General features: G+C 48.0%; 1 protein-coding gene across 1 annotated transcript in view; it reads right to left on the bottom strand.

The window, feature by feature from the left end:
* The window catches only part of LOC123485604 (gamma-crystallin N-A-like), a 71203-nt gene extending 46549 nt beyond the window's left edge, over window positions 1-24654 (bottom strand). The window contains exons 1-2 of the mRNA XM_045216629.1: window positions 24600-24654; window positions 14387-14465 (exon numbers count right to left, since the gene is read on the bottom strand). Coding sequence (XP_045072564.1) covers window positions 14387-14465; window positions 24600-24654 — 134 coding nt within the window. The remainder of the gene's footprint in view (window positions 1-14386; window positions 14466-24599) is intronic.
* Between the last annotated feature and the right edge of the window lie 987 nt (window positions 24655-25641).

Below are 25641 nucleotides of genomic sequence, written 5' to 3'. Positions count from 1 at the left end.
CGGCTTGGCGGGGTCGTGTTTCGGAGGACGCATGGCTCTCGACCTTCGCCTCTCCCAAGTCTATATGGGAGTTGCAGCGACTGGACAAGACTGTAACTACCAATTGGATATCACGAAATTGGAAAAAAAAGGGGACAAAAGTAAAAAAAAAAAGTACAATCAAAATAAGTGATGCAGTCAGTCTTTCCTCAACTCTTAGCCAAGAGAGACTGGATGCATAGTATTTATATTAGCCTTCTGATTACAATGAAGAGCAAGACGTGCTGCTCTGTTCTGGGCCAGCTGCAGCTTAACTAGGTCTTTCTTTGCAGCACTCGACCACACGACTGAACAATAATCAAGATAAGATAAGATAAAACTAGAGCCTGCAGAACTTGCTTTGTGGAGTGTGGTGTCAAAAAAGCAGAGCATCTCTTTATTATGGACAGACCTCTCCCCATCTTTACAACCATTTAATCTATATGTTTTGACCATGACAGTTTACAATCTAAGGTAACGCCAAGTAATTTAGTCTCCTCAACTTGTTCAACAGCCACACCATTCATTACCAGATTCAGCTGAGGTGTAGAACTTAGGGAATGATTTGTACCAAATCCAATGCTCTTAGTTTTAGAGATGTTCAGGACCAGTTTATTAGTGGCCACCAGTTCCAAAACAGACTGCAACTCTTTGTTAAGGGTTTCAGCGACTTCATTAGCTGTGTTGCTGATGCGTATATGGTTGAATCATCAGCATACATGGACACAGGTCATTGGTAAAAACAGAAACGAGTAGAGGGCCTAGAGAGCTGCCCTGTGGTACACCACACTGTACATGTTTGACATTAGAGAAGCTTCCATTAAAGAAAACCCTTTCAGTTATATTAGATAGATAGCTCTGAATCCACGATATGGCAGAGGTTGAAAAGCCATAACACATAAGTTTTTCAACAACAGGTTATGGTCAATAATATCAAAGGCTGCACTGAAATCTAACAGTACAGCTCCCACAATCTTCTTATTATCGATTTCTTTCAACCAATCATCAGTCATTTGTGTCAGTGCAGTACATGTTGAGTGCCCTTCTCTATAAGCATGCTGAAAGTCTGTTGTTAATTTGTTTACAGAGAAGTAGCATTGTATTTGGTCAAACACCATTTTTTCCAACCGTTTGCTAAGAGCTGGCAGCAAGCTGATAGGTCTGCTGTTAGAACCAGTAAAGGCCGCTTTACCATTCTTGGGGAGTGGAATTACATTGGCTCCAGGCCTGAGGACAAACACTTTCCTCTAGGCTCAGATTAAAGTTATGACAGATAGGAGTGGCTATAGAGTCAGCTACCATCCTCCGTAGCTTTCCATCTAAGTTGTCAATGCCAGGAGGTTTGTCATTATTGATCGATAACGATACATCTCCCACACTAATTTGACAAAATTCAAACGTACAATGCTTTTCTTTCATTTTATTTTTATTTTTATGCATGAATACGATGGCTCACTGTTCATTGTTGGCATTTTCTTCCTAAGTTTTCCCACTTTGCCAATGAAGTAATCATTAAAATAATTGGCATGAATAAGCCATCTGATTTGATGAAAGATTCTTCTGATTCTTCTTCTTTTTGTTGAGTTTAGTCACATAATTTCTCAATTTGCAGTAAGTCAGCCAGTCAGATGTGCAGCCAGACTTATTAGCCACTCCTTTTGCCCCGTCTCTTTCAACCATACAGTTGTTCAATTCCTCATCAATCCATGGAGCCTTAACAGTTCTAACAGTCAGTTTCCTAACAGGTGCATGTTGATCAATAATTGGAAGAAGCAATTTCATAAATTCATCAAGTGCAGCGTCTGGATGCTCCTTATTAATCACATCACACCAACATCTGTAACATCATCCACATAAGAGTGTTTTGTATATTTTGTATGATCTCTTATACACTATTTTAGGCCCAGCTTTTGGAACTTTGGCTTTCCTGGATATAGCCACTATATTATGATCACTTCATCCAATGGGTACGGATACAGCTTTAGAACAAAGTTCTACAGCATTAGTAAAAATGTGATCAATACATGTGGATGATCTTGTTCCTGTAGTGTTTGTAAACACCCTGGTAGATTAACTAATAACCTGAACCAGATTACAGGCACTGGTTACAGTGAGAAGCTTCCTCTTGAGCGGACAGCTTGAAGAAAACCAGTCAATATTCAGGTCCCCAAGAAAGTAGACTTCTCTGTTTACATCACATACACAATCAAGCATTTCACACATAGCACTTGGTGGCCTGTAACAACAACCCAAAATAATAGGCTTTAGATGTGCCAAGTGAACCTGCAACCACAGCACTTCAATAACACTTGACATAAGATCTTCTCTAAGCATTACAGGGATATGGCTCTGGATATATACAGCAACACCTCCCCCCATAAGCATTCATGTCTCTTCTATAGATGTTATATCCTTGTATTGCTACTGATGTATCATCAAATGAATTATCAGCATAGCTCAAGCAATGGCAACACGTCATCAGAGTGCGCAGCTGAACACTGTATGCTGGAAACACTTGGTCTACTGACCAACCTACCAAGCATCTGGGTGAACTAAAACCACATGGAGAATGTTAACCTCACTTGTCTTCCAAGCTGCCAGAGGACTGTAGCCAGGTATTAGTCTATAATGATGAGATGCTAGTGTCTCCTCCCTGATAATGGGATCTGTTGTCCACAGAGCAGACCGGCAGGCTGTCAAGCTCCCCCATATTCCTCTCTTTGGATTGGTGGATACATCTCATTATTTGAATAATTTTTTGAATATTTGACGAGGAGTGTTGACGTCAACCACCTGTATTCATGGAGAGTGAGACGCTATGCTAGCCTCATTCATATTTATATACCGTCTTGAATTGCAACAGGGACAACTCTGATAAAGTGTTTTTTCTAAACATTGCAGGGATGTGATGTGCATCACACATATATCAGTACAATCGTAACAACCTCAGCATTACGGAACTTCTATTAGATTAAAAAGGCCTCACATCAAAATAGCAATTCATTTATATCTTGACTAAATTCAAAACTCTCTCATTACCCCCATACAAAAACTCATCACTTGCTTAATAATTCATGATCTGCTTGACGTGGACAAATTTGGGGCGGAGTAAACCCTTACGCTTCGCCTCTTCTTCTCTGCTGTATCTCATGTGTTCCCAAATCTACCGAATTATTACTGATGAGGGAGACAGTGAGATCACCACTAACATACTATTTGTAATTTGCAAAATGCCAACATCAGAATTGACTCAGTAAACATCAACAACAGGATTAAAACAGGGACTATATTGAAGAGGAGACCAAGATGTTCTCTATTAAAGTAATGACATTTCAATTAGCCTGAGGTGTAATAATAATAATATCATATAATATTCAGTGCTCAGCACAGCAGTCCTCTCTCCCCCAGACAGCAGTCCTCTCTCCCCCCAGACAGACAGCAGTCCTCTCTCCCCCCAGACAGACAGCAGTCCTCTCCCACCAGACAGACAGCAGTCCTCTCTCCCCCCAGAAAGACAGCAGTCCTCTCTCCCCCAGACAGACAGCAGTCCTCTCTACCCCCAGACAGCAGTCCTCTCTACCCCCAGACAGCAGTCCTCTCTCCCCCCAGACAGCAGTCCTCTCCCCCCCAGACAGCAGTCCTCTCTCCCCCAGACAGCAGTCCTCTCTCCCCCAGACAGCAGTCCTCTCTCCCCCAGACATCAGTCCTCTCTCCCCTCAGACAGCAGTCCTCTCTCCCCACAGACAGACAGCACTCTCCCCCCCAGACAGACAGCAGTCCTCTCTCTCCCACCAGACGGACAGCAGTCCTCTCTCCCCCACAGACAGCAGTCCTCTCTCCCACCAGACAGACAGCAGTCCTCTCTCACCCCAGACAGACAGCAGTCCTCTCTCCCCCAGACAGCAGTCCTCTCTCCCCCAGACAGACAGCAGTCCTCTCTCCCCCCAGATAGACAGCAGTCCTCTCTCCTTCCAGACAGCAGTCCTCTCTCCCCTCAGACAGACAGCAGTCCTTTCCCCCCAGACAGCAGTCCTCTCTCCCCCAGACAGACAGCAGTCCTCTCCCCCCATGCCGTCCCACTCTCAGTCATGGTTCAGTAGCACCACTGTAATCACACAGTAATCACACCCATCCACATTAGAACCAGATGCACTGAACCTGACGCCGGTTCATTTGGCTCAGCTGAAACCCTGGGACACTACATTTGCCCTTGGAGGCCCGGAGGTAGGAGGGACAGGGGTAGAGGGATGGAGGGAGAGGCAGGGGGGACAGGGGTAGAGGGATGGAGGGAGGAGGGAGACGAGGGGGAAGAGGGGTAGAGATGGAGGGAGGAGGGAGACGCAGGGGGAACAGGGGTAGAGGGATGGAGGGAGGAGGGAGACGCAGGGGGAAGAGGGGGTAGAATGATGGAGGGAGGAGGGAGACGAGGGGGACAGGGGTAGAGGGATGGAGGGAGAGGCAGGGGGACAGGGGTAGAGGGAGAAGGGTGAAGGGGTAGAGGGAGAAGGGTGAAGGGGTAGAGGGAGAGGGTGAAGGGGGTAGAGGGAGAGGGGTGGAGGGAGAAGGGTGAAGGGGTAGAGGGAGAGGGGTGGAGGGAGAAGGGTGAAGGGGTAGAGGGAGAGGGGTGGAGGGAGAAGGGTGAAAGGGTAGAGGGAGAGGGGTAGAGGGAGAAGGGTGAAGGGGTAGAGGGAGAGGGGTGGAGGGAGAAGGGTGAAGGGGTAGAGGGAGAGGGGTGGAGGGAGAAGGGTGAAGGGGTAGAGGGAGAGGGGTGGAGGGAGAAGGGTGAAAGGGTAGAGGGAGAGGGGTAGAGGGAGAAGGGGTGAAGGGGTAGAGGGAGAGGGGTGGAGGGAGAAGGGTGAAGGGGTAGAGGGAGAGGGGTGGAGGGAGAAGGGTGAAGGGGTAGAGGGAGAAGGGTGAAGGGGTAGAGGGAGAGGGGTGGAGGGAGAAGGGGTGAAGGGGGTAGAGGGAGAAGGGTGAAGGGGTAGAGGGAGAGGGGTGGAGGAGAAGGGTGAAGGGGTAGAGGGAAAGGGAGAGGGGTGAAGGGGTAGAGGGAGAAGGGTAGAGGGAGAAGGGTAGAGGGAGAAGGGTGAAGGGGTAGAGGGAGAGGGGTGAAGGGGGTAGAGGGAGAAGGGTAGAGGGAGAAGGGTGAAGGGTAGAGGGAGAAGGGTGAAGGGGTAGAGGGAGAGGGGGTGGAGGGAGAAGGGTAGAGGGAGAAGGGTAGAGGGAGAAGGGTGAAGGGGTAGAGGAGAAGGGTGAAGGGGTAGAGGGAGAGGGGTGAAGGGGTAGAGGGAGAGGGGTGAAGGGGTAGGGGAGAGGGGTGAAGGGGTAGAGGGAGAAGGGTAGAGGGAGAGGGGTGAAGGGGTAGAGGGAGAAGGGTGAAGGGGTAGGGGAGAGGGGGTGAAGGGGTAGAGGGAGAAGGGTAGAGGGAGAGGGGGTGAAGGGTAGAGGGAGAAGGGTGAAGGGGTAGAGGGAGAGGGGTGGATGGAGAAGGGTGAAGGGGTAGAGGGAGAGGGGTAGAGGGAGAGGGGTGAAGGGGTAGAGGGAGAAGGGTGAAGGGGTAGAGGGAGAGGGGTGGAGGAGAAGGGAGAAGGGTAGAGGGAGAAGGGTGAAGGGGTAGAGGAAGAGGGGTGAAGGGGTAGAGGGAGAAGGGTAGAGGGAGAGGGGTGAAGGGTAGAGTGAGAAGGGTAGAGGGAGAGGGTGAAGGGTAGAGGGAGAAGGGTAGAGGGAGAAGGGTGAAGGGGTAGAGGGAGAGGGGTAGAGGGAGAGGGGTGAAGGGGTAGAGGGAGAAGGGTGAAGGGGTAGAGGGGTGAAGGGTAGAGGGAGAGGGGTGGAGGGAGAAGGGTGAAGGGGTAGAGGGAGAGGGGTGAAGGGGTAGAGGGAGAGGGGTGAAGGGGGTAGAGGGAGAAGGGTAGAGGGAGAGGGGTGAAGGGGTAGAGGGAGAAGGGTGAAGGGGTAGAGGGAGAAGGGTATAGGGAGAGGGGTGAAGGGTAGAGGGAGAAGGGTGAAGGGTAGAGGGAGAGGGTAGAGGGAGAGGGGTGAAGGTGTAGAGGGAGAAGGGTGAAGGGGTAGAGGGAGAAGGGTGAAGGGGTAGAGGGGTGAAGGGGTAGAGGGAGAGGGTGGAGGGAGAAGGGTGAAGGGGTAGAGGGAGAGGGTGAAGGGTAGAGGGAGAAGGGTAGAGGGAGAGGGGTGAAGGGGTGAGGGAGAAGGGTGAAGGGGTAGAGGGGTGAAGGGGTAGAGGGAGAGGGGTGGAGGGAGAAGGGTGAAGGGGTAGAGGGAGAGGGGTAGAGGAGAGGGGTGAAGGGGTAGAGGGAGAAGGGTAGAGGGAGAAGGGTAGAGGGAGAAGGGTGAGGGGGTAGAGGGATGGAGGAGAGGCAGTGGGTACAGGGGTAGAGGGATGGAGGGAGGAGGGGAGACGCAGGGGGAAGAGGGGTAGAGATGGAGGGAGAGGCAGGAGGGACAGGGGTAGAGATGGAGGGAGACGCAGGGGGGACAGGGGTAGAGATGGAGGGAGAGGCAGGGGGGACAGGGGTAGAGGGATGGAGGGAGGAGGGAGACGCAGGGGGAAGAAAGTAGAATGATGGAGGGAGAGGCAGGAGGGACAGGGGTAGAGATGGAGGGAGAGGCAGGGGGGACAGGGGTAGAGGGAGAAGGGGTGAAGGGGTAGAGGAGAAGGGTGAAGGGGTAGAGGGAGAGGGGTGGAGGGAGAAGGGTGAAGGGGTAGAGGAGAGGGGTGGAGGGAGAAGGGTGAAGGGGTAGAGGGAGAGGGTGGAGGGAGAAGGGTGAAGGGGTAGAGGGAGAGGGGGTGGAGGGAGAAGGGTGAAGGGGTAGAGGGAGAAGGGTGAAGGGGTAGAGGGAGAGGGGTGGAGGGAGAAGGGTGAAGGGGTAGAGAGAGAAAGGTGAAGGGGTAGAGGGAGAGGGGTGGAGGGAGAAGGGTGAAGGGGTAGAGGGAGAGGGAGAGGGGGTGAAGGGGTAGAGGGAGAAGGGTAGAGGGAGAAGGGTAGAGGGAGAAGGGTGAAGGGGTAGAGGGAGAGGGGTGAAGGGGTAGAGGGAGAAGGGTAGAGGGAGAAGGGTGAAGGGTAGAGGGAGAAGGGTGAAGGGGTAGAGGGAGAGGGGTGGAGGGAGAAGGGTAGAGGGAGAAGGGTAGAGGGAGAAGGGTGAAGGGGTAGAGGGAGAAGGGTGAAGGGGTAGAGGGAGAAGTAAGGGGTAGAGGGAGAGGGGGTGAAGGAGAGGGAGAGGGGTGAAGGGGGTAGGGAGAGGGGTGAAGGGGTAGAGGGAGAAGGGTAGAGGGAGAGGGGTGAAGGGGTAGAGGAGAAGGGTGAAGGGGTAGGGGAGAGGGGTGAAGGGGTAGAGGGAGAAGGGTAGAGGGAGAGGGTGAAGGGTAGAGGGAGAAGGGTGAAGGGGTAGAGGGAGAGGGGTGGAGGGAGAAGGGTGAAGGGGTAGAGGGAGAGGGGTAGAGGAGAGGGGGTGAAGGGGTAGAGGGAGAAGGGTGAAGGGGTAGAGGGAGAGGGGTGGAGGGAGAAAGGAGAAGGGTAGAGGGAGAAGGGTGAAGGGGTAGAGGAAGAGGGGTGAAGGGGTAGAGGGAGAAGGGTAGAGGGAGAGGGGTGAAGGGTAGAGGGAGAAGGGTAGAGGGAGAGGGGTGAAGGGTAGAGGGAGAAGGGTAGAGGGAGAAGGGTGAAGGGGTAGAGGGAGAGGGGTAGAGGAGAGGGGTGAAGGGGTAGAGGAGAAGGGTGAAGGGGTAGAGGAGAAGGGTGAAGGGTAGAGGGGTGAAGGGGTAGAGGGGAGAGGGGTGGAGGGAGAAGGGTGAAGGGGTAGAGGGAGAGGGGTGAAGGGGTAGAGGAGAGGGGTGAAGGGGTAGAGGGAGAAGGGTAGAGGGAGAGGGTGAAGGGGTAGAGGGAGAAGGGTGAAGGGGTAGAGGGAGAAGGGTAGAGGGAGAGGGGTGAAGGGTAGAGGGAGAAGGGTGAAGGGGTAGAGGGAGAGGGGTAGAGGGAGAGGGGTGAAGGGGTAGAGGGAGAAGGGTGAAGGGGTAGAGGGAGAAGGGTGAAGGGGTAGAGGGGTGAAGGGGTAGAGGGAGAGGGGGTGAAGGGGTAGAGGGAGAAGGGTAGAGGGAGAGGGGTGAAGGGGTAGAGGGAGAAGGGTGAAGGGGTAGAGGGAGAAGGGTAGAGGGAGAGGGGTGAAGGGTAGAGGAGAAGGGTGAAGGGGTAGAGGGAGAGGGGTAGAGGGAGAGGGGTGAAGGGGTAGAGGGAGAAGGGTGAAGGGGTAGAGGGAGAAGGGTGAAGGGGTAGAGGGGGTGAAGGGGTAGAGGGAGAGGGTGGAGGGAGAAGGGTGAAGGGGTAGAGGGAGAGGGGTGAAGGGGTAGAGGGAGAAGGGTAGAGGGAGAGGGTGAAGGGTAGAGGGAGAAGGGTGAAGGGGTAGAGGGGTGAAGGGGTAGAGGAGAGGGGTGGAGGGAGAAGGGTGAAGGGGTAGAGGGGAGAGGGTAGAGGGAGGGGGTGAAGGGGTAGAGGGAGAAGGGTAGAGGGAGAAGGTAGAGGGAGAAGGGTGAAGGGGTAGAGGGAGAGGGGTGAAGGGGTAGAGGGAGAAGGGTAGAGGGAGAAGGGGTAGAGGGAGAAGGGTGAAGGGTAGAGGGAGAAGGGGTGAAGGGTAGAGGGAGAGGGGTGGAGGGAGAAGGGTAGAGGGAGAAGGGTGAAGGGTAGAGGGAGAAGGGTGAAGGGGTAGAGGGAGAAGGGTGAAGGGGTAGAGGGAGAGGGGTAGAGGGAGAAGGGTGAAGGGGTAGAGGGAGAAGGGTGAAGGGGTAGAGGGAGAAGGGTGAAGGGGTAGAGGGAGAGGGGTGAAGGGGTAAAGGGAGAGGGGTGAAGGGGTAGAGGGAGAAGGGTAGAGGAGAGAGGGTGAAGGGGTAGAGGGAGAAGGGTAGAGGGAGAAGGGTGAAGGGGTAGAGGAGAGGGGTAGAGGGAGAGGGGTGAAGGGGTAGAGGGAGAAGGGTGAAGGGGTGGAGGGAGAAGGGTGAAGGGTAGAGGAAGAGGGGTAGAGGGAGAAGGGTGAAGGGGTAGAGGGAGAAGGGTGAAGGGGTAGAGGGAGAGGGGTGGAGGGAGAAGGGGTGAAGGGTAGAGGGAGAGGGAGAGGGGTGAAGGGGTAGAGTGAGAAGGGTAGAGGGAGAAGGGTAGAGGGAGAAGGGTGAAGGGGTAGAGGAGAGGGTGAAGGGGTAGAGGGAGAAGGGTAGAGGGAGAAGGGTGAAGGGTAGAGGGAGAAGGGTGAAGGGGTAGAGGGAGAGGGGTGGAGGAGAAGGGTAGAGGGAGAAGGGTAGAGGGAGAAGGGTGAAGGGGTAGAGGGAGAAGGGTGAAGGGGGTAGAGGGAGAAGGGTGAAGGGGTAGAGGGAGAGGGGTGAAGGGGTAGAGGGAGAGGGGTGGAGGGAGAAGGGTAGAGGGAGAAGGGTGAAGGGGTAGAGGGAGAAGGGTGAAGGGGTAGAGGGAGAAGGGTGAAGGGGTAGAGGGTGAGGGGTAGAGGGAGAAGGGTGAAGGGGTAGAGGGAGAAGGGTGAAGGGGTAGAGGGAGAAGGGTGAAGGGGTAGAGGGAGAGGGGTGAAGGGTAGAGGGAGAGGGGTGAAGGGGTAGAGGGAGAAGGGTAGAGGGAGAGGGGTGAAGGGGTAGAGGGAGAAGGGTAGAGGGAGAAGGGTGAAGGGGTAGAGGGAGAGGGGTAGAGGGAGAGGGGTGAAGGGGGTAGAGGGAGAAGGGTGAAGGGGTGGAGGAGAAGGGTGAAGGGGTAGAGGAAGAGGGGTAGAGGGAGAAGGGTGAAGGGGTAGAGGGAGAAGGGTGAAGGGGTAGAGGGAGAGGGGTGGAGGGAGAAGGGTGAAGGGGTAGAGGGAGAGGGAGAGGGTGAAGGGGTAGAGGGAGAAGGGTAGAGGAGAAGGGTAGAGGGAGAAGGGTGAAGGGGTAGAGGGAGAGGGGTGAAGGGGTAGAGGGAGAAGGGTAGAGGGAGAAGGGTGAAGGGTAGAGGGAGAAGGGTGAAGGGGTAGAGGGAGAGGGGTGGAGGGAGAAGGGTAGAGGGAGAAGGGTAGAGGGAGAAGGGTGAAGGGGTAGAGGGAGAAGGGTGAAGGGGTAGAGGGAGAAGGGTGAAGGGGTAGAGTGAGAGGGGTGAAGGGGTAGAGGGAGATGGGTGAAGGGGTAGGGGAGAGGGGTGAAGGGGTAGAGGGAGAAGGGTAGAGGGAGAGGGGTGAAGGGGTAGAGGGAGAAGGGTGAAGGGGTAGGGGAGAGGGTGAAGGGGTAGAGGGAGAAGGGTAGAGGGAGAGGGGAGAAGGGTAGAGGAGAGGGTGAAGGGTAGAGGAGAAGGGTGGAGGGAGAAGGGTGAAGGAGTAGAGGGAGAAGAGTAGAGGGAGAGGGGGTGAAGGGGTAGAGGAGAAGGGTGAAGGGGTAGAGGGAGAGGGGTGGAGGGAGAAGGGAGAAGGGTAGAGGAGAAGGGTGAAGGGGTAGAGGAAGAGGGGTGAAGGGTAGAGGGAGAAGGGTAGTGGGAGAGGGGTGAAGGTAGAGGGAGAAGGGTAGAGGAGAGAGGGTGAAGGGTAGAGGGAGAAGGGTAGAGGGAGAAGGGTGAAGGGGTAGAGGGAGAGGGGTAGAGGGAGAGGGGTGAAGGGGTAGAGGGAGAAGGGTGAAGGGGTAGAGGGTGAAGGGGTAGAGGGAGAGGGGTGGAGGGAGAAGGGTGAAGGGGTAGAGGGAGAGGGGTGAAGGGGTAGAGGAGAGGTGAAGGGGTAGAGGGAGAAGGGTAGAGGGAGAGGGGTGAAGGGGTAGAGGGAGAAGGGTGAAGGGGTAGAGGGAGAAGGGTAGAGGAGAGGGGTGAAGGGTAGAGGGAGAAGGGTGAAGGGTAGAGGGAGAGGGTAGAGGGAGAGGGGTGAAGGGGTAGAGGGAGAAGGGTGAAGGGGTAGAGGGAGAAGGGTGAAGGGGTAGAGGGGTGAAGGGTAGAGGGAGAGGGGTGGAGGGAGAAGGGTGAAGGGTAGAGGGAGAGGGGTGAAGGGGTAGAGGGAGAAGGGTAGAGGGAGAGGGGTGAAGGGTAGAGGGAGAAGGGTGAAGGGGTAGAGGGGTGAAGGGGTAGAGGGAGAGGGGTGGAGGAGAAGGGTGAAGGGGTAGAGGGAGAGGGGTAGAGGGAGAGGGGTGAAGGGGTAGAGGGAGAAGGGTAGAGGGAGAAGGGTAGAGGGAGAAGGGTGAAGGGGGTAGAGGGAGAGGGGTGAAGGGGTAGAGGGAGAAGGGTAGAGGGAGAAGGGTAGAGGGAGAAGGGTGAAGGGTAGAGGGAGAAGGGTGAAGGGGTAGAGGGAGAGGGGTGGAGGGAGAAGGGTAGAGGAGAAGGGTGAAGGGGTAGAGGGAGAAGGGTGAAGGGGTAGAGGAGAAGGGTGAAGGGGTAGAGGGAGAGGGGTAGAGGGAGAAGGGTGAAGGGGTAGAGGGAGAAGGGTGAAGGGGTAGAGGGAGAAGGGTGAAGGGGTAGTTGGAGAGGGGTGAAGGGGTAGAGGGAGAGGGGTGAAGGGGTAGAGGGAGAAGGGTAGAGGGAGAGGGGTGAAGGGGTAGAGGGAGAGGGGTAGAGGGAGAGGGGTGAAGGGGTAGAGGGAGAAGGGTGAAGGGGTAGAGGGAGAAGGGTGAAGGGGTAGAGGGGTGAAGGGGTAGAGGGAGAGGGGTGGAGGGAGAAGGGTGAAGGGGTAGAGGGAGAGGGGTGAAGGGGTAGAGGGAGAAGGGTGAAGGGGTGGAGGGAGAGGGGTGGAGGGAGAAGGGAGAAGGGTAGAGGGAGAAGGGTGAAGGGGTAGAGGAAGAGGGGTGAAGGGGTAGAGGGAGAAGGGTGGAGGGAGCGGGGTGAAGGGGTAGAGGGAGAGGGTAGAGGGAGAGGGGTGAAGGGGTAGAGGGAGAAGGGTGAAGGGTTAGAGGGAGAGGGTGGAGGGAGAAGGGAGAAGGGAGAAGGGTAGAGGGAGAGGGGTGGAGGGAGAAGGGTGAAGGGGTAGAGGAAGGGGTGAAGGGGTAGAGGGAGAGGGGTAGAGGGAGAAGGGTGAAGGGTAGAGGGAGAGGGGTAGAGGGAGAGGGGTGAAGGGGTAGAGGGAGAGGGGTAGAGGGAGAGAGGTAGAGGGAGAGGGGTGAAGGGGTAGAGGGAGAGGGGTGAAGGGGTAGAGGGAGAAGGGTAGAGGGAGAAGGGTGAAGGGGTAGAGGGAGAAGGGTAGAGGGAGAAGGGTGAAGGGGTAGAGGGAGAAGGGTAGAGGGAGAGGGGTAGAGGAGAGGGGTGAAGGTGTAGAGGGAGAGGGGTAGAGGGAGAGGGGTGGAGGGAGAAGGGTGAAGGGGTAGAGGGAGAAGGGTGAAGGGGTAGAGGGAGAGGGGTAGAGGGAGAAGGGTGAAGGGGTAGAGGGAGAAGGGTAGAGGGAGAGGGGTAGAGGGAGAGGGGGTGAAGGGGTAGAGGGAGAGGGGTAGAGGGAGAAGGGTGAAGGGGTAGAGGGAGAAGGGTGAAGGGGTAGAGGGGTAGAGGGAGAGGGGTGAAGGGGTAGAGGGAGAGGGGTAGAGGGAGAGGGGTGAAGGGGTAGAGGGAGAGGGGTAGAGGAGAGGGGTGAAGGGGTAGAGGGAGAGGGGTAGAGGGAGAAGGGTGAAGGGGTAGAGGGAGAAGGGGTAGACGGAGAGGTAACTGTTGTAAAGCAGCCGACAATAAAACTCAATCTCCTGTAAAATCCAATTAAGTCATTATCTGACTGTGTCTTTAATTGAAAACAGAAATGACAGTAAATTTCAGTGATATATCAGGAAGGATCAATCGATAGCGCCGTAAGATCGGGCCGGAGAGGTGATTTATAATGTCAAAGCCATATAGGTAACGCCACATTATTCTCTGTAAAAACCACTGGTGGATGAAATTAAGAGTACGTGTATTTAATAAAATATGTTGTTGTTATTGATAACGACAGACGGGGCCAGAATCAAATGAATGTTTTCATAGCGGCTAAAGAAATTACAAGTCATTTAATTTTTCTGTTTTATATCTTGGTCCCCTACACACAATCACATTTCAACTCTGTCATCAATAACCGTTGGTCCCCTACACACAATCACATTTCAACTCTGTCATCAATAACCGTTGGTCCCCTACACACAATCACATTTCAACTCTGTCATCAATAACCGTTGGTCCCCTACACACAATCACATTTCAACTCTGTCATCAATAACCGTTGGTCCCCTACACACAATCACATTTCAACTCTGTCATCAATAACCGTTTTATTTCTTTAGAACGTGTAGCTACATAAACTCCAAGGTTCCAAATGACATTTGTTGCTGTTTTATTAAAACATAACTACGAATAAACAGTTTTGTAATGTGTCATTCAAAATGAACGGCCATAAAACACACAAACAGAAACACAGTGCATTAGTATTAAACTCAACAATCTTAGGCTTATTGCTGATATATTTTCAGAGATTTTAAACAACACAATCTACCTAATGAATACAACCATTAAGCTGCTGTGCACTATGAAAGTCAACAAAACAGGACATGTATGGAAGCTTAGATGCTATTTTTAAAGCAAAATAACAAAAGTGAATATTCTGTTAAAGGGTCTTGCTGTTCTGGGAATGAATATTCTGAAATACTGTTTATTAAATATCATTTGAAAATCATCTGTGTATATCAACCAGCAGGTTAAATGATGTGGTTGGATGGGGGACAGAAACATGGAGGACACTCCATAGTGCTGAGATAGAACTCAGAACAGTATCAATACAAGACTGGTAGACTGGTAGATAGATATAGACTGGTAAAGACTGATACAAACTAGTATACTCTGTTATAGACTGATATAACCCATATAGACTGGTACAGACAGGTAAATACTGACTGGTAGAGACTGACTGCTATAGACAGATATAGGCTGCTATAGGCTGCTATAGACTGGTATATACCGATATAGACTGATATTGACTGGTATTGACTGATATTGACTGGTATTGACTGATATTGACTGGTATTGACTGATATTGACTGGCATAGACTGGTATAGACTGGTATAGACTGGTATAGACTGGTATAGACTGGTATAGACTGGTATAGACTGGCATAGAGCTAGGGAGGCAACATAACTACCTGTCTGTTCACCTTCCCCATGGCCTCACCAGAACCATTTCTATAGAGCCTCTCATATAACTGGAAAGATAACGACACTTCCGATATCTTCATAATGACAACATTGGAAGAAGGTTTACAGAAACAAAACCTTTATTTCAACAATTATATTATATTTCAAAAGAGGGTGTGATTTTAGATTGTTTCCCTCCTCCTCTTCCTCCTCCTCTTCCTCTTCCTCGCTCTGGTTATTTGTTGTTTCCCTCTATGATGGAGTCGACAGTAAAACCCTGTCCCTGGTCACACTCAGTCTTCCCCTCAGAGCTGATGGACAGACAGGACAGACCGTCATGGCCGTTCCCACCTCCGCTGACCGGGGAGAAGGCTGCAGGAAGACACAGAGAGACAGGTGGGTTAGACAGACAGACAGACAGACAGACAGACAGACAGACGGACGGACGGGCGGGCGGGCGGACGGACGGACGGACGGGCGGGCGGACGGACGGACGGACGGACGGACGGACGGACCGACCGACCGACCGACCGTCATGGCCATTACACCTCCACCACCACCCAGGGAGAAATCTGTGGAGGGAGCTGAAGGTTCGAGTTGCCAAACGTCAGCCTCGAAACCTTAATGACTTGGAGAAGATCTGCAAAGAGGAGTGGGACAAAATCCCTCCTGAGATGTGTGCAAACCTGGTGGCCAACTACAAGAAACGTCTGACCTCTGTGATTGCCAACAAGGGTTTTGCCACCAAGTACTAAGTCATGTTTTGCAGAGGGGTCAAATACTTATTTCCCTCATTAAAATGCAAATCAATTTATAACATTTTTGACATGCGTTTTTCTGGATTTTTTTGTTATTATTCTGTCTCTCACTGTTCAAATAAACCTACCATTAAAATGATAGACTGATCATGTCTTTGTCAGTGGGCAAACGTACAAAATCAGCAGGGGATCAAATCCTTTTTCCCCTCACTGTAAGTGGCTATATAATAGGTAGCTATATTTTAAAGACTAGCTAGTTACTGTATAATATTAAATTTCTCTCCATCCTATGGCATAATGTGTAGAATTACAGCAAACTTCTGTGGTATCGTGGTCGAATGCTGGTGGGTATTGCTGTCGATCAAAGAATCCCTTAGGCTATATCGTGTTCTAGAGACTTTTATTAATACCACGAGTTACAGCGTAAGTACGGACCCGGAGATCCGGAGAAACAGTCCCCAAATAAATCTTCCTGTATTCTAACTCTTCGTCACCGCTCCCCCCTTTATATAGCCTTCCAAGAGTTGAATAGCTCCCTCTACTGTTCAATCCCCGTATCTTACCACCCACTTCCTGTTTGTCATATGTGACGTCACGCTAAAACCTTCCCTCTGGATAGCAATAATCAACCTTCCATTTCTTCATGAAAAACCTTTAACAAAGACATAATTTTAATATACTACATATTCCCCCTTCGAGACAAAACTAAAAAGTCTCGACAACGATAGGATTATGACCAGTAACAATTTATCTTATTGAGTATCTTTAACCTTAAACCAAAAACATTCTGCTCTAGAGTGTAAATACCTTTCTATGAAATAACTGTTTATGAAGTATGAATACATTACTATGACATATGAAGAAATCTCTATGGAGTGTAAGAGCGAAAAAACTGTCTGGCAGCCATCTTTTCAGAGATCCATCCATCAATCAAGACAGTAAAATTCTCTTACGGTCCCTCTGCCCCAGGCAACCACCTCGGTACTCCAGATAACCTCATAAACCATGTAAATACATTTGAAACTATAATACAATTAACTACACATGTAAGCCCCTGTAAACAAAATCCTATCCAAAAACATCCACTCTCAGGCTGGTCAACCCATAGGACCTGAAAGGGAATCTCTCCCTGCCTAAACGTCCTTTCCCTAACCCCATCGAAATAAACAAAAGCATCTAAGATCCTCATCTGCATTCAATAACATCAAACATCATTCTACTAAAATCAATACCTAAGAATATGACACAATTATGTATTACACATCAAATATGTCTATATTTCATTGCAGACACTGGAATGTAGTCCACTACACTTCATCTCCTCCGTAGTCTCGACTTCCAATGGACTTGTTAATGATGAAATCGGCCACACCCTCCTTGTTTCATCTCCTCCAGTCATATTGTCCCTTCATATTGTCTTTGTTTGAGTATTCCAATCTCCACATGTTCTCCCAAATGCCTCTGGAAGAAAAAAGAAAAAGACCAAACAGTATCTTTTCCAAAAACACTTTCAAATTAAACATCACTATCCACTAAGACTATAAAACTGATATATAAATGATGCATGAATCACATAAACCCATTCCCCCCTTGATTCATAAATCATACTACAAATCACACTAATATTGAAAAAAAAAAATTTGTCAAATGATCAAATAATCAAAAAGGATATTTATCCATCAGCAGTCCATCTAGACCCCCTCGTCCATCTTCGTCCAGATCATGAACAATCAACAACGGCATCTGAGTGTTGTCTCCAGGCATCACAACACCAACCCATCTTAATATCATAGCTTTGCAAAGGTCAGTAACAAAGTACAAAAGCAAAACATCACACACAGCGCTATCAGAGCTGCGATTAAAATCTGAACCATCACTGCCCCTATTGGGCCTAACTGATCTTGCAACCAAGACTTCGCTGACCATCCAGCTTTCTCAGATCTTCCAAATGCATCCCTGATATTCTTCAAGGCATCGATAACACTCGTGATATTATCGGTACTATCTGGGATCAAAGTATAACAATCATCCCCCCGTCAGATTCATAGCCAAACATAAGCCACCTTGTCTTGCCAAAATATAATCAAGAGCCATGTCATGTTTCAACAACGTCAGTCTGTGACTTCTTTGAGCATTTGACAGAAGGTGAAACCCTCTTATTGTTTCATTTGCAAAGCCCTGCAACGTATATGTAATATTATCAATATGATCTGCTAAGAATGTTACACCATACCATGGAAAAAGACCAAGTCCCCACTTCTCTCCCAGACTTATTCTCCAATGGTAGGCTTCAAGATTAGTAAATTTAGCCATGTCTCGTTTAACCCTATTTTCAACAGTAGTTTCAGATTGATCTGGGGTCGGTGCTACTCCTCTTCTTATTGTAAAACCTCATATGGAAGCTTCAACGTGGACATGTAACAACACCCTTTCCATCCATAGGGTAAAAATATATATGCTTTATCACCACAAACCCACCAAATATCTCTAAAATTCCCAATAGTTGCATTGATAGGGAAAAAATTGATCCATCACCATCAAAGTCCTGCCCTTCTTACTACCTGGTGCATAAAAAGTTACATTATATTTGTCACCTTTACCCTTTCGTCCGTGTTTACCCAAAGTCAACATATACCCATCACAATCTGATATTCCCATGAACATACCATTTACCTCATCTGTATTATTAGAACAAATACAAGTTTTAGCTCTCACTGCTCTCACCTCAAATGCTTCAGGGATCACTGTCACCTGACTTTCTTTACCACCCACCATATTCACATAGGGAAATTCATTTTAACCAAGAACACTTATAACTAGGCTTATACAAATGGTGTGACAACGACATGTCTTTATCTGTCAATACTCGTTGATGATACAACAGCCATCTCAACGCATAGGCCTGACACCCACCCGCCAATGGTTGAGCGATCGTCTGTAAAATTGAACCCCACGTCTCTGGTGCTGGAATTCTCAACAGACATGGACCCTCAAGATTCCTCACTGATCTTACAGCATGAGTTAATTGCTGAAACCAAAGATTTCTCCCTGCCCATTGATCTTTAATTTTCAAAACCGCCGAATCAAATCCATATGCTTTCCATTTAGCGTCTCTTTTCCCTACCGAGCGGGATTGATCAGATGTATCTTCTGATGTTAAGTTGAACCCAAAAAACCCATCCTGTTCTTCCATGATATTAGGCTGTACTATTTCAGATGAACCTATATTGTTTTCAATGACTACTTGCTGAGTCATTTCGGTTACATCGTTTACTTTTAGAAAAGTTGTTGTTGGTGTCGGTATCATACCTCCTACATTTGTTATTGCCGTCGTACCCCCAAATCTTTTCAAAGTTAACCTTAAAGTAGTTGATTTAGTTGATGTTTTTTGTTCTAAAATTGGTGCTGGCACTATCGGTTCCCTTGTAATCGAATGCGATATATTTATGGCTTTACCAACTGTCAATGTTGAAAGAGTTAAATTGCTTCCCATTGTTGTTCTAACAGACTGACGTGTTGGTGTTATTGTTGTTACTTCATTCCTAGTTTTCGTAACGTTTTGGTCTGACTTTTCTCCTAACTGGTCTAGGCCTATTTTGTCCAACCGAATCACTAGCTTCTCCTTTACCAGAGTTGCCCTTGGTGGCCTCTGCTGCTTCACATCCCACTGAAATATTCCCTGTTGCTTCTGGGACGTATTGGAAATCAATTTCTCCAAATCCTCCTTCCTTTCCATCCCCTGCATAGTCATCTCTGGCATAATCAGAAGTGTCATCATTATCAACGTTAATCCCAACATTGACAATCTCTCCCTCTTCCTGTTCTCCCCTATCTCCATCTTCCCTCTCTCTACGCGTGGCACCTCTTCTGTAGGCGCTTTAACACAATGTGACAAATGATACCACGTAGGAGACCCCTTAACCTGGACAGCTGTTCCAGTACTACGAACCACTTCAAATGGTCCTTCACGACGTTCGTTATACCACTTCCTTCTGAATACCTTACGAATACTTTGTCTCCCGGTTGTACTGTATTCCTCTTATCCTCCTCAGGCGCCTTCTGCACCTCTTCTTGTCTTTGCCTGTCAGAAACATATGTGGACAACTTTTTATGAAAATTGGCCATATATGTAACGTACGCTCTCATTTCATCTTCCAACAGGGCCAAGCTTGGACCCTTTCTGCTTGTTCGCAAACAAGGCGTTGGCATCCTTCTTCCTGTTACCAACTCATGGGGTGTCATACGTAGATCACGTAACTCACTTGAGCGACACACCATTAGTGCTAAAGGAAGCGCCGCTATCCAGTTTAGACCTGTATGTTGACAAATCTTCACAATGCGGTTCTTCAAGACACCGTTCATTCTTTCACACATCCCCTGACTTTGTGGGTGATAAACTGCTCCAAGACGTTGCTTAATTCCCAATTTTTGCAACATCAATTTTACTGATTTATCCACAAATTCTCTTCCATTGTCTGAGGATATTCGATCGGGTAATCCCCCACCTGCTTATGACCTCTTTACATAAGAACTTGGCAACCGACTGAGCATCCTTACGCTTGGTTGGACAAGCTTCTGTCCATCGTGAAAATCTATCTACAACCACCAACATGTATCTTTTCCCATCAACTGGTTGTATCATATCAACAAAGTCAATGACCAACTCACGCATAGGACCCTGGGTGTAGGAATGTAACCTGGATGAACAGGTATCCCTCTTCGAACATTATTTTTAAGACAGATGGTGCATCTTCCTATCAAATAATCAATTTGTTCAAACAAATATGGAGCCCAAACACCATATTCCTTTGTGATCTTTCTGTGAACCTCCCCCCTCGCAACATGAGCTAAACCATGTGCTTCTTGAATCATCAGACCTATAAGGTCTAGAGGCGCTACTATCAACCCCTCATGGTTTCTCCACAGACCAGTAGCATCTTTGACCGCTCCTCGGTCTAGCCATGCTGTTGGTCGATCATAGAAGCGGCTTCTTGCATCAAAATTACATCTCGAAGCGTAATTTTGTCTTCCAAGTCCACTACATGAGTGACCAGAAAAACTTTCCCCAATTTATCCGCTCCTGCGACGGCTTTTGCAGCTTCATCAGCAGCTTTGTTCCCTTGTGTCACTCTTGACATATCTGTCTTGTGAGCTGCACACTTAGCTATCGCTATCTCTGTAGGCTTCATCATAGCATGCAACAATTTCATGATTTGTGCATGATGTTGTATCGGAGAACCATCCGATTTCTTGAACCCTCGACCTTTCCATACCGCCCCAAACAAATGACATACACTATGTGCATATGCTGAATCAGTGTATATGGTTACTCGCTTACCTTCCGCTAACAAACATGCTTCTGTTAGCCCCACAAGTTCAGCAAGTTGTGCAGATGCAGGCTGTGGTATTACTTCAGCCTTTTCAACAACAAATCCCGTCCCTCTGCCTCTAACTACTGCATAACCAGCACATAACTTATCTCCCACCCGATAGCAAGCCCCATCAGTCCAATACTCCAGGTCTGCCTCACGTAACGGAAAGGCTTGTAAATCAGATCGAAGCCTCGAATATCTCTCTGCTTCTTGGACACAATCATGTGGCTCACCATCCTCGGAAGTTGGTAAACTCTCGGCTGGATTTACTGTATCACATCTCACAAGGGTGACATCCTCCTGCTCTAAGAGTCTATGATAGTCTCTGAGCCTAGGCATTGTCAATGTATACTTCCCATAGTTCAAAAAGATTTCTGAGACTATGATGGGTAAGAATTGTCACGGGGTAGCCCATCGTGACCGATGATGCTTTGTCATACATGGAATACACTCCCACCATTGCTCTGTAGCATAGTGGTAACCCTAGTTCTACCTCTGAATAAGCAGTAGAGTAGTAGGAAATAGGCTGAGGATTCGTCCCCATGCCTGTCGGTTGACAAAGAACCGCGCATGCATATCTACCTCTAGTAGAAGTAGACACATATAGCAAAAAGTTCCTTGAATAATCTGGTAGTGCAAGTGCAGGTGCCTCCTGCAACCTCTGTTTGATAGTTTCAAATGCCACATGGCCTTCCTGTGTCCAGGAAAGATTGCTATGGAGTTGACCACTCTCAGTACCCCTCACCATAGCCCTCAATGGGGCCATCAAACTAGTATAATCCTCTACCCAAGCGGAGGAATAACCAGCAATACCCAGAAATGTCATCATTTCTCTGACTGTTCTAGGTTTTGGAGCCTTACGAATAGTTTCCACCTGCTTGTCCGAAATGTTTCTGTGGCCATGAGTTATGTTTTGACCTAAATATACAACTTTCTCCTGACAATATTGCAACTTTTTCTGTGACACCTTGTGTCCCTTTTCTGCCAATACCTGTAGTAATTTAATTGAGTCCCTATGACATGTTTCCTTATTTTGTGAGCAAACCATTATATCATCCACGTACTGAATGACAGTGCTCTGCAATATCTGATCTATCCCTACCAAATCTTCCTTCAGTACTTTATTGAAGATATGCGGCGAATGCCGTACCCCTGTGGCATTCTATTGTACTCATAGAACTGTCCCTTATAGGTGAACCCAAATAAATCCTGACTCTCTACACTAAGTGGAACACTGAAAAATGCTCCACATAAGTCCAGTACTGTAAAATGTGTCGCATCTGGAGGAACTTGAGCTAACAAGGTATGAGGATCTGGCACGTCTGCTGGAAAGTCAATCACTATTTCATTCACTGCTCTCAAATCATGAGCTACACGATAACTTCCATCTGGTTTTTTACAGGCCACAAAGGCGTGTTACTCCGAGGGTGTTTTGTTGTCTTTAAAACCCCTGCTGTCGAAAGTCCATCAATTTGTGATTCAATTCCTTTGATTGCTTCCTCTTTCAATGGATACTGATTTTTCCATGGAGGTTTGGCTCCTGGTCGAAGTTCAACCTTCACAGGTTGGGCTGATTTACAAGTCCAATATCAGTACTATGTTGAGACCACAATCCTTCTGGAACTTGTTGCAACATCTCCTCTTTCATAGGATCTGAATCAATCTTCATATTGCAAATAGATTCATGTGTCATTCCTACAGCCTGTGGCTCTCCTTGTCCTTGAGCCGAAATCATTATTTTGAGAAATCGTTGATCTTCACTTCTCCAAATCGCCAAATTTTCTTTCGTTGGTCTGAAAGTAAGTTTCTCTACTTCTGTCATCATTTCTCCTATTTGCTTTTGCTCATAGCCTTCTGAAACCAACAAGGTAACATGTGGCACACTCTTCTCAATCTCAAATTCCTCTATTCAGATAATCATCGGGTGTTTATCTTCATAGCTGCTCCCTTGTGGTCCTAAAATAATGCAACTTGAGCTAAGTTGAACATTCTTCGGGTTGATGACTCAACCATTCCTCTGAGTGTGGTTGAGCAGCCTTCTTGAAATACTTAAGCGTACAATGGAATGGATATTCCGGAAGCTTTGCATCAGGCATATTTGCAACAATAAATTTTTCCCATATCTTAGCCTGCTTCATAAAATCTTCACTGAGATTTCCAATCCAGAATACTGAAGACGAATCCATCTCCGTCATCATCGACAATTGGTAAACCTTTTCCTTTGGCATTTCTATCAGACAGCCGTCTGGTGTACATCTGATTGTACAGTTCAACTTACACAAGGCATCTCTTCCCAATAATGCAACAGGTGTATGTTCTGATACCAGTATGGGTATTTTAATTTTGTGATCTTTATAGCAGAGCTCAATTGGTTCCGTAAGAGGAATCAGCTGTTTTACTCCCTCAAATCCGATTGTCCTAACGAGTTGATTGGACATAGGAGATGTGTAGCATCTTCAGGTCGAACACAGGTGAACGCTGCTCCGCTATCCGCCATTACTTCCAATGGCCGGTTGTTTATTTTCACCTCAATTGTTGGATCTCTTTCCGATCCTGACGCTACCAGCTGACACCCCCCTTTCGAATCATCTAGGCACCTCTAGAATCCTGGCTCCGGACCCCTGTAGGGGTTCACCGGTCCTCCAGATGATTTTGACTGGCCCCTGTATCTTCCTCTGAAATTCCCTCTGATGTTTCCTCCTGACCACTTGCAGTCCCTGGCATAGTGACCATCCTGTCCACAATTATAACACACATCTTGAAATTGCTGGAAGGGTTGCTGAACCCTTCCTCTTTCTTCGAAGGCTTCTCGTCCTCTTCCTCTCCAATTTTGTGTCTGTCCAGAAATTGGCTGTGAATATGAATCAACTGGTGCCGTCCTTGGTGGCTGATACACTTGCGAGTTGGAACTGTTCTGGTTGAAGCTGTGGCAGTGATTGTTGGTTTGGTACATACTGACTCTGCATCACCACAGCTTGTTTCTTATCCTTTTATTCTCCCCCAGTTGTAGTTGATTGAGTTTCCTGAGAGTTTCTTCGTCCTGCTCTTTCTGGTTGAGTTCCTTCTTCCTGTACAGATCCACTTGATGAGCTATGTGATCTGTATAGACACCTTTTGTCATGCTTCCAAGTCCAACCACTTCTGCCAGTTTGTTTCTTACTGGAGTGGGCAGTCCCATTTGCAGTTTAGCTCTCAAAATTGACTGCTCAATTTGACTCACATCTGGATCATTTCCAGTAATATTTCTCCACACTTGATGAACTCTTGACACATAGGCTCTCGGATTTTCTTGTTGTCCTAGTGGGTCAATTAGAATATTATCAGGATGCACATTTGTTGGAAATGTATCTTTCAATGCTCTCCACAGACGATTCCTACTTGCAGCCAACAATTCAGGATCATTCACTGCCGTCCCAACATATCTCATGAGTCCAGCCCTCTGGAAGACTTCTTCCATATCTGGAATCCCAATGAGATTAGCCAACAGTCTCTTAACGTCTCCTATGGCAGACTGTGTTCCCACCGTAATTTCCTCCAATTTCGAAATCCAAGGATAGGCCCCATTCTGAAGAATAGGCAGCTTCTCAAGTATGTTCGACATATCGGTATTTTGCAACGGCTTATATTCAAAGTTTTGACCTCGAATGATAACTGGTACCATTTTGCTCGGGGTATCTTTCCTTGACCTTAATGCATATTTTGTCTCATCTTTTTCAGATTCTCTTCTCAGCTGTCTCTCCTTCCGTATAGTCAGCGTCTGAAGTTCTTCCTGTAACTCTCTTACTTCTCCTGCAGTCCTTGCACTCTTCAGTTCTGATAAGCATTGGTCTATATCTCCATCTATTTCTTCTGCAACAGTCTTTGCCGGAGAAACTCCTTTCGAATACGCAGCACCTTCAGTCTTCTCTTTATCGCTGTCTTCATCTTTGCTTCCCTCAGCACTTTTCCGAATATATTGTATCCTTCTTCTTCGAATCTTCCTCAGCACTGTAATATCTTGTATCCTTCTTTTTCAAACCTTCCTTACCCCTTCTCTCCGTTCTGGCCAACCTCCGTTTGATGACCGGATCATATCCACCCATGATCCCCTCTAAATCACTCTGATCATCATCGTCCTTCTCCAATTCCATCCTACTTAACCTCATACCACCCTTAGTTTTCAGACTTCTCGTTTTCTTTCCACCTTTGGTGCTTGGATGCATTTTTACGGTCGTTTCTGCTTGTCCTCTCTCTATAATTTGGTCATCTTCATCTCTGATGTAATAATCCCCCCTGTTGGAGGATTACTGGAAGCTGAGGATAAGCATCCCTAAGCTCAACTTCCTTCTCATACGGTGGGGGTCTTCTCGCCGAATCCGTATGTGAGAAAGGTATACCGACCTCTACCCTCAGTTTCTCTGTCGACGTCTCTTCCTTTAGCTTTTTCTCCATACCTTTGCTTCCCTTGTCTTTGGTATCTTTCCTCAGTTTTTGTCCTTCGTCTTCAAACAATTTAAGCACACCCAGCTCCCTTTGTCTCTTCTCTTTACGTCGTTCCTTTTGTTTTCCCTTCTTCTGATCTGCCTTGTAAATTGACAGAAGTACTTTCATGATGTTGATAACATCCGGATTAAGAGTCCCTTCCTCTGGCCAGGGTTGTTCAATGTCAGGCCAACGTTTGTTCCATTTGCCAGATAATCTCGCAATACCCTTAACTAAAGGATTACTATGTTCGACTATATTAACTGGTGTAATAACTTTCATAGCCTTGCTATCCTTTCTCCCCCATTGTAAGTCCTCTTTTATTTTCCTTTATTGTGAACTATTTATTTTAACCTATGGCTTCCCCCCTTTAATTATTAATATAACCTAAACAACCAGAGAGCAAACCAAAAAATTACTAAATAAAAATAAAAATTAAAAAATATGACTATTAAAAAATTTTAAAAATCTGAATTCAAACTTTTTGAAAAAAATATGAATATTATTTTTTTTTTTTGAAAAATATGAATAATTAAAAAAATTAAAATATGAATATTAAAACTTTATGACAAATATGAATAATTAATTAAAAAAATTAAAATATGAATATTAAAACTTTTGGAAAAAATATGAATAATTAAAAAAATTAAAATATGAATATTAAAATTTTAATCAAAAATAAACCCCCCAAAAAAAATCCATTAAATTATTCAATTAAAATCTTAATTAACAACTATGAACAATTATGAATAATCAAGACCAATTTTTATTTCTACACCTATTTTACCAATTTAGGACCCACTTACCTTAACCCCTCCGGAAAGTGAATACCAGTAGTCAACTTCCACAGCAATCCAAACATGGAATTCCAATCTGATTTTGAATGATCCTCTGCCTGCGTCACACCTTGTCACGTCACGCACACGTTAGCCCCCCTCTCTCTCCTTTGCTCCGTTC

Source organism: Coregonus clupeaformis, unplaced genomic scaffold (assembly GCF_020615455.1).
Source record: "Coregonus clupeaformis isolate EN_2021a unplaced genomic scaffold, ASM2061545v1 scaf0758, whole genome shotgun sequence".
Classification (NCBI taxonomy): domain Eukaryota; kingdom Metazoa; phylum Chordata; class Actinopteri; order Salmoniformes; family Salmonidae; genus Coregonus; species Coregonus clupeaformis.
Note: the sequence above shows the minus strand (reverse complement) of the source record. Positions and strands in the feature narration are given on the sequence as shown.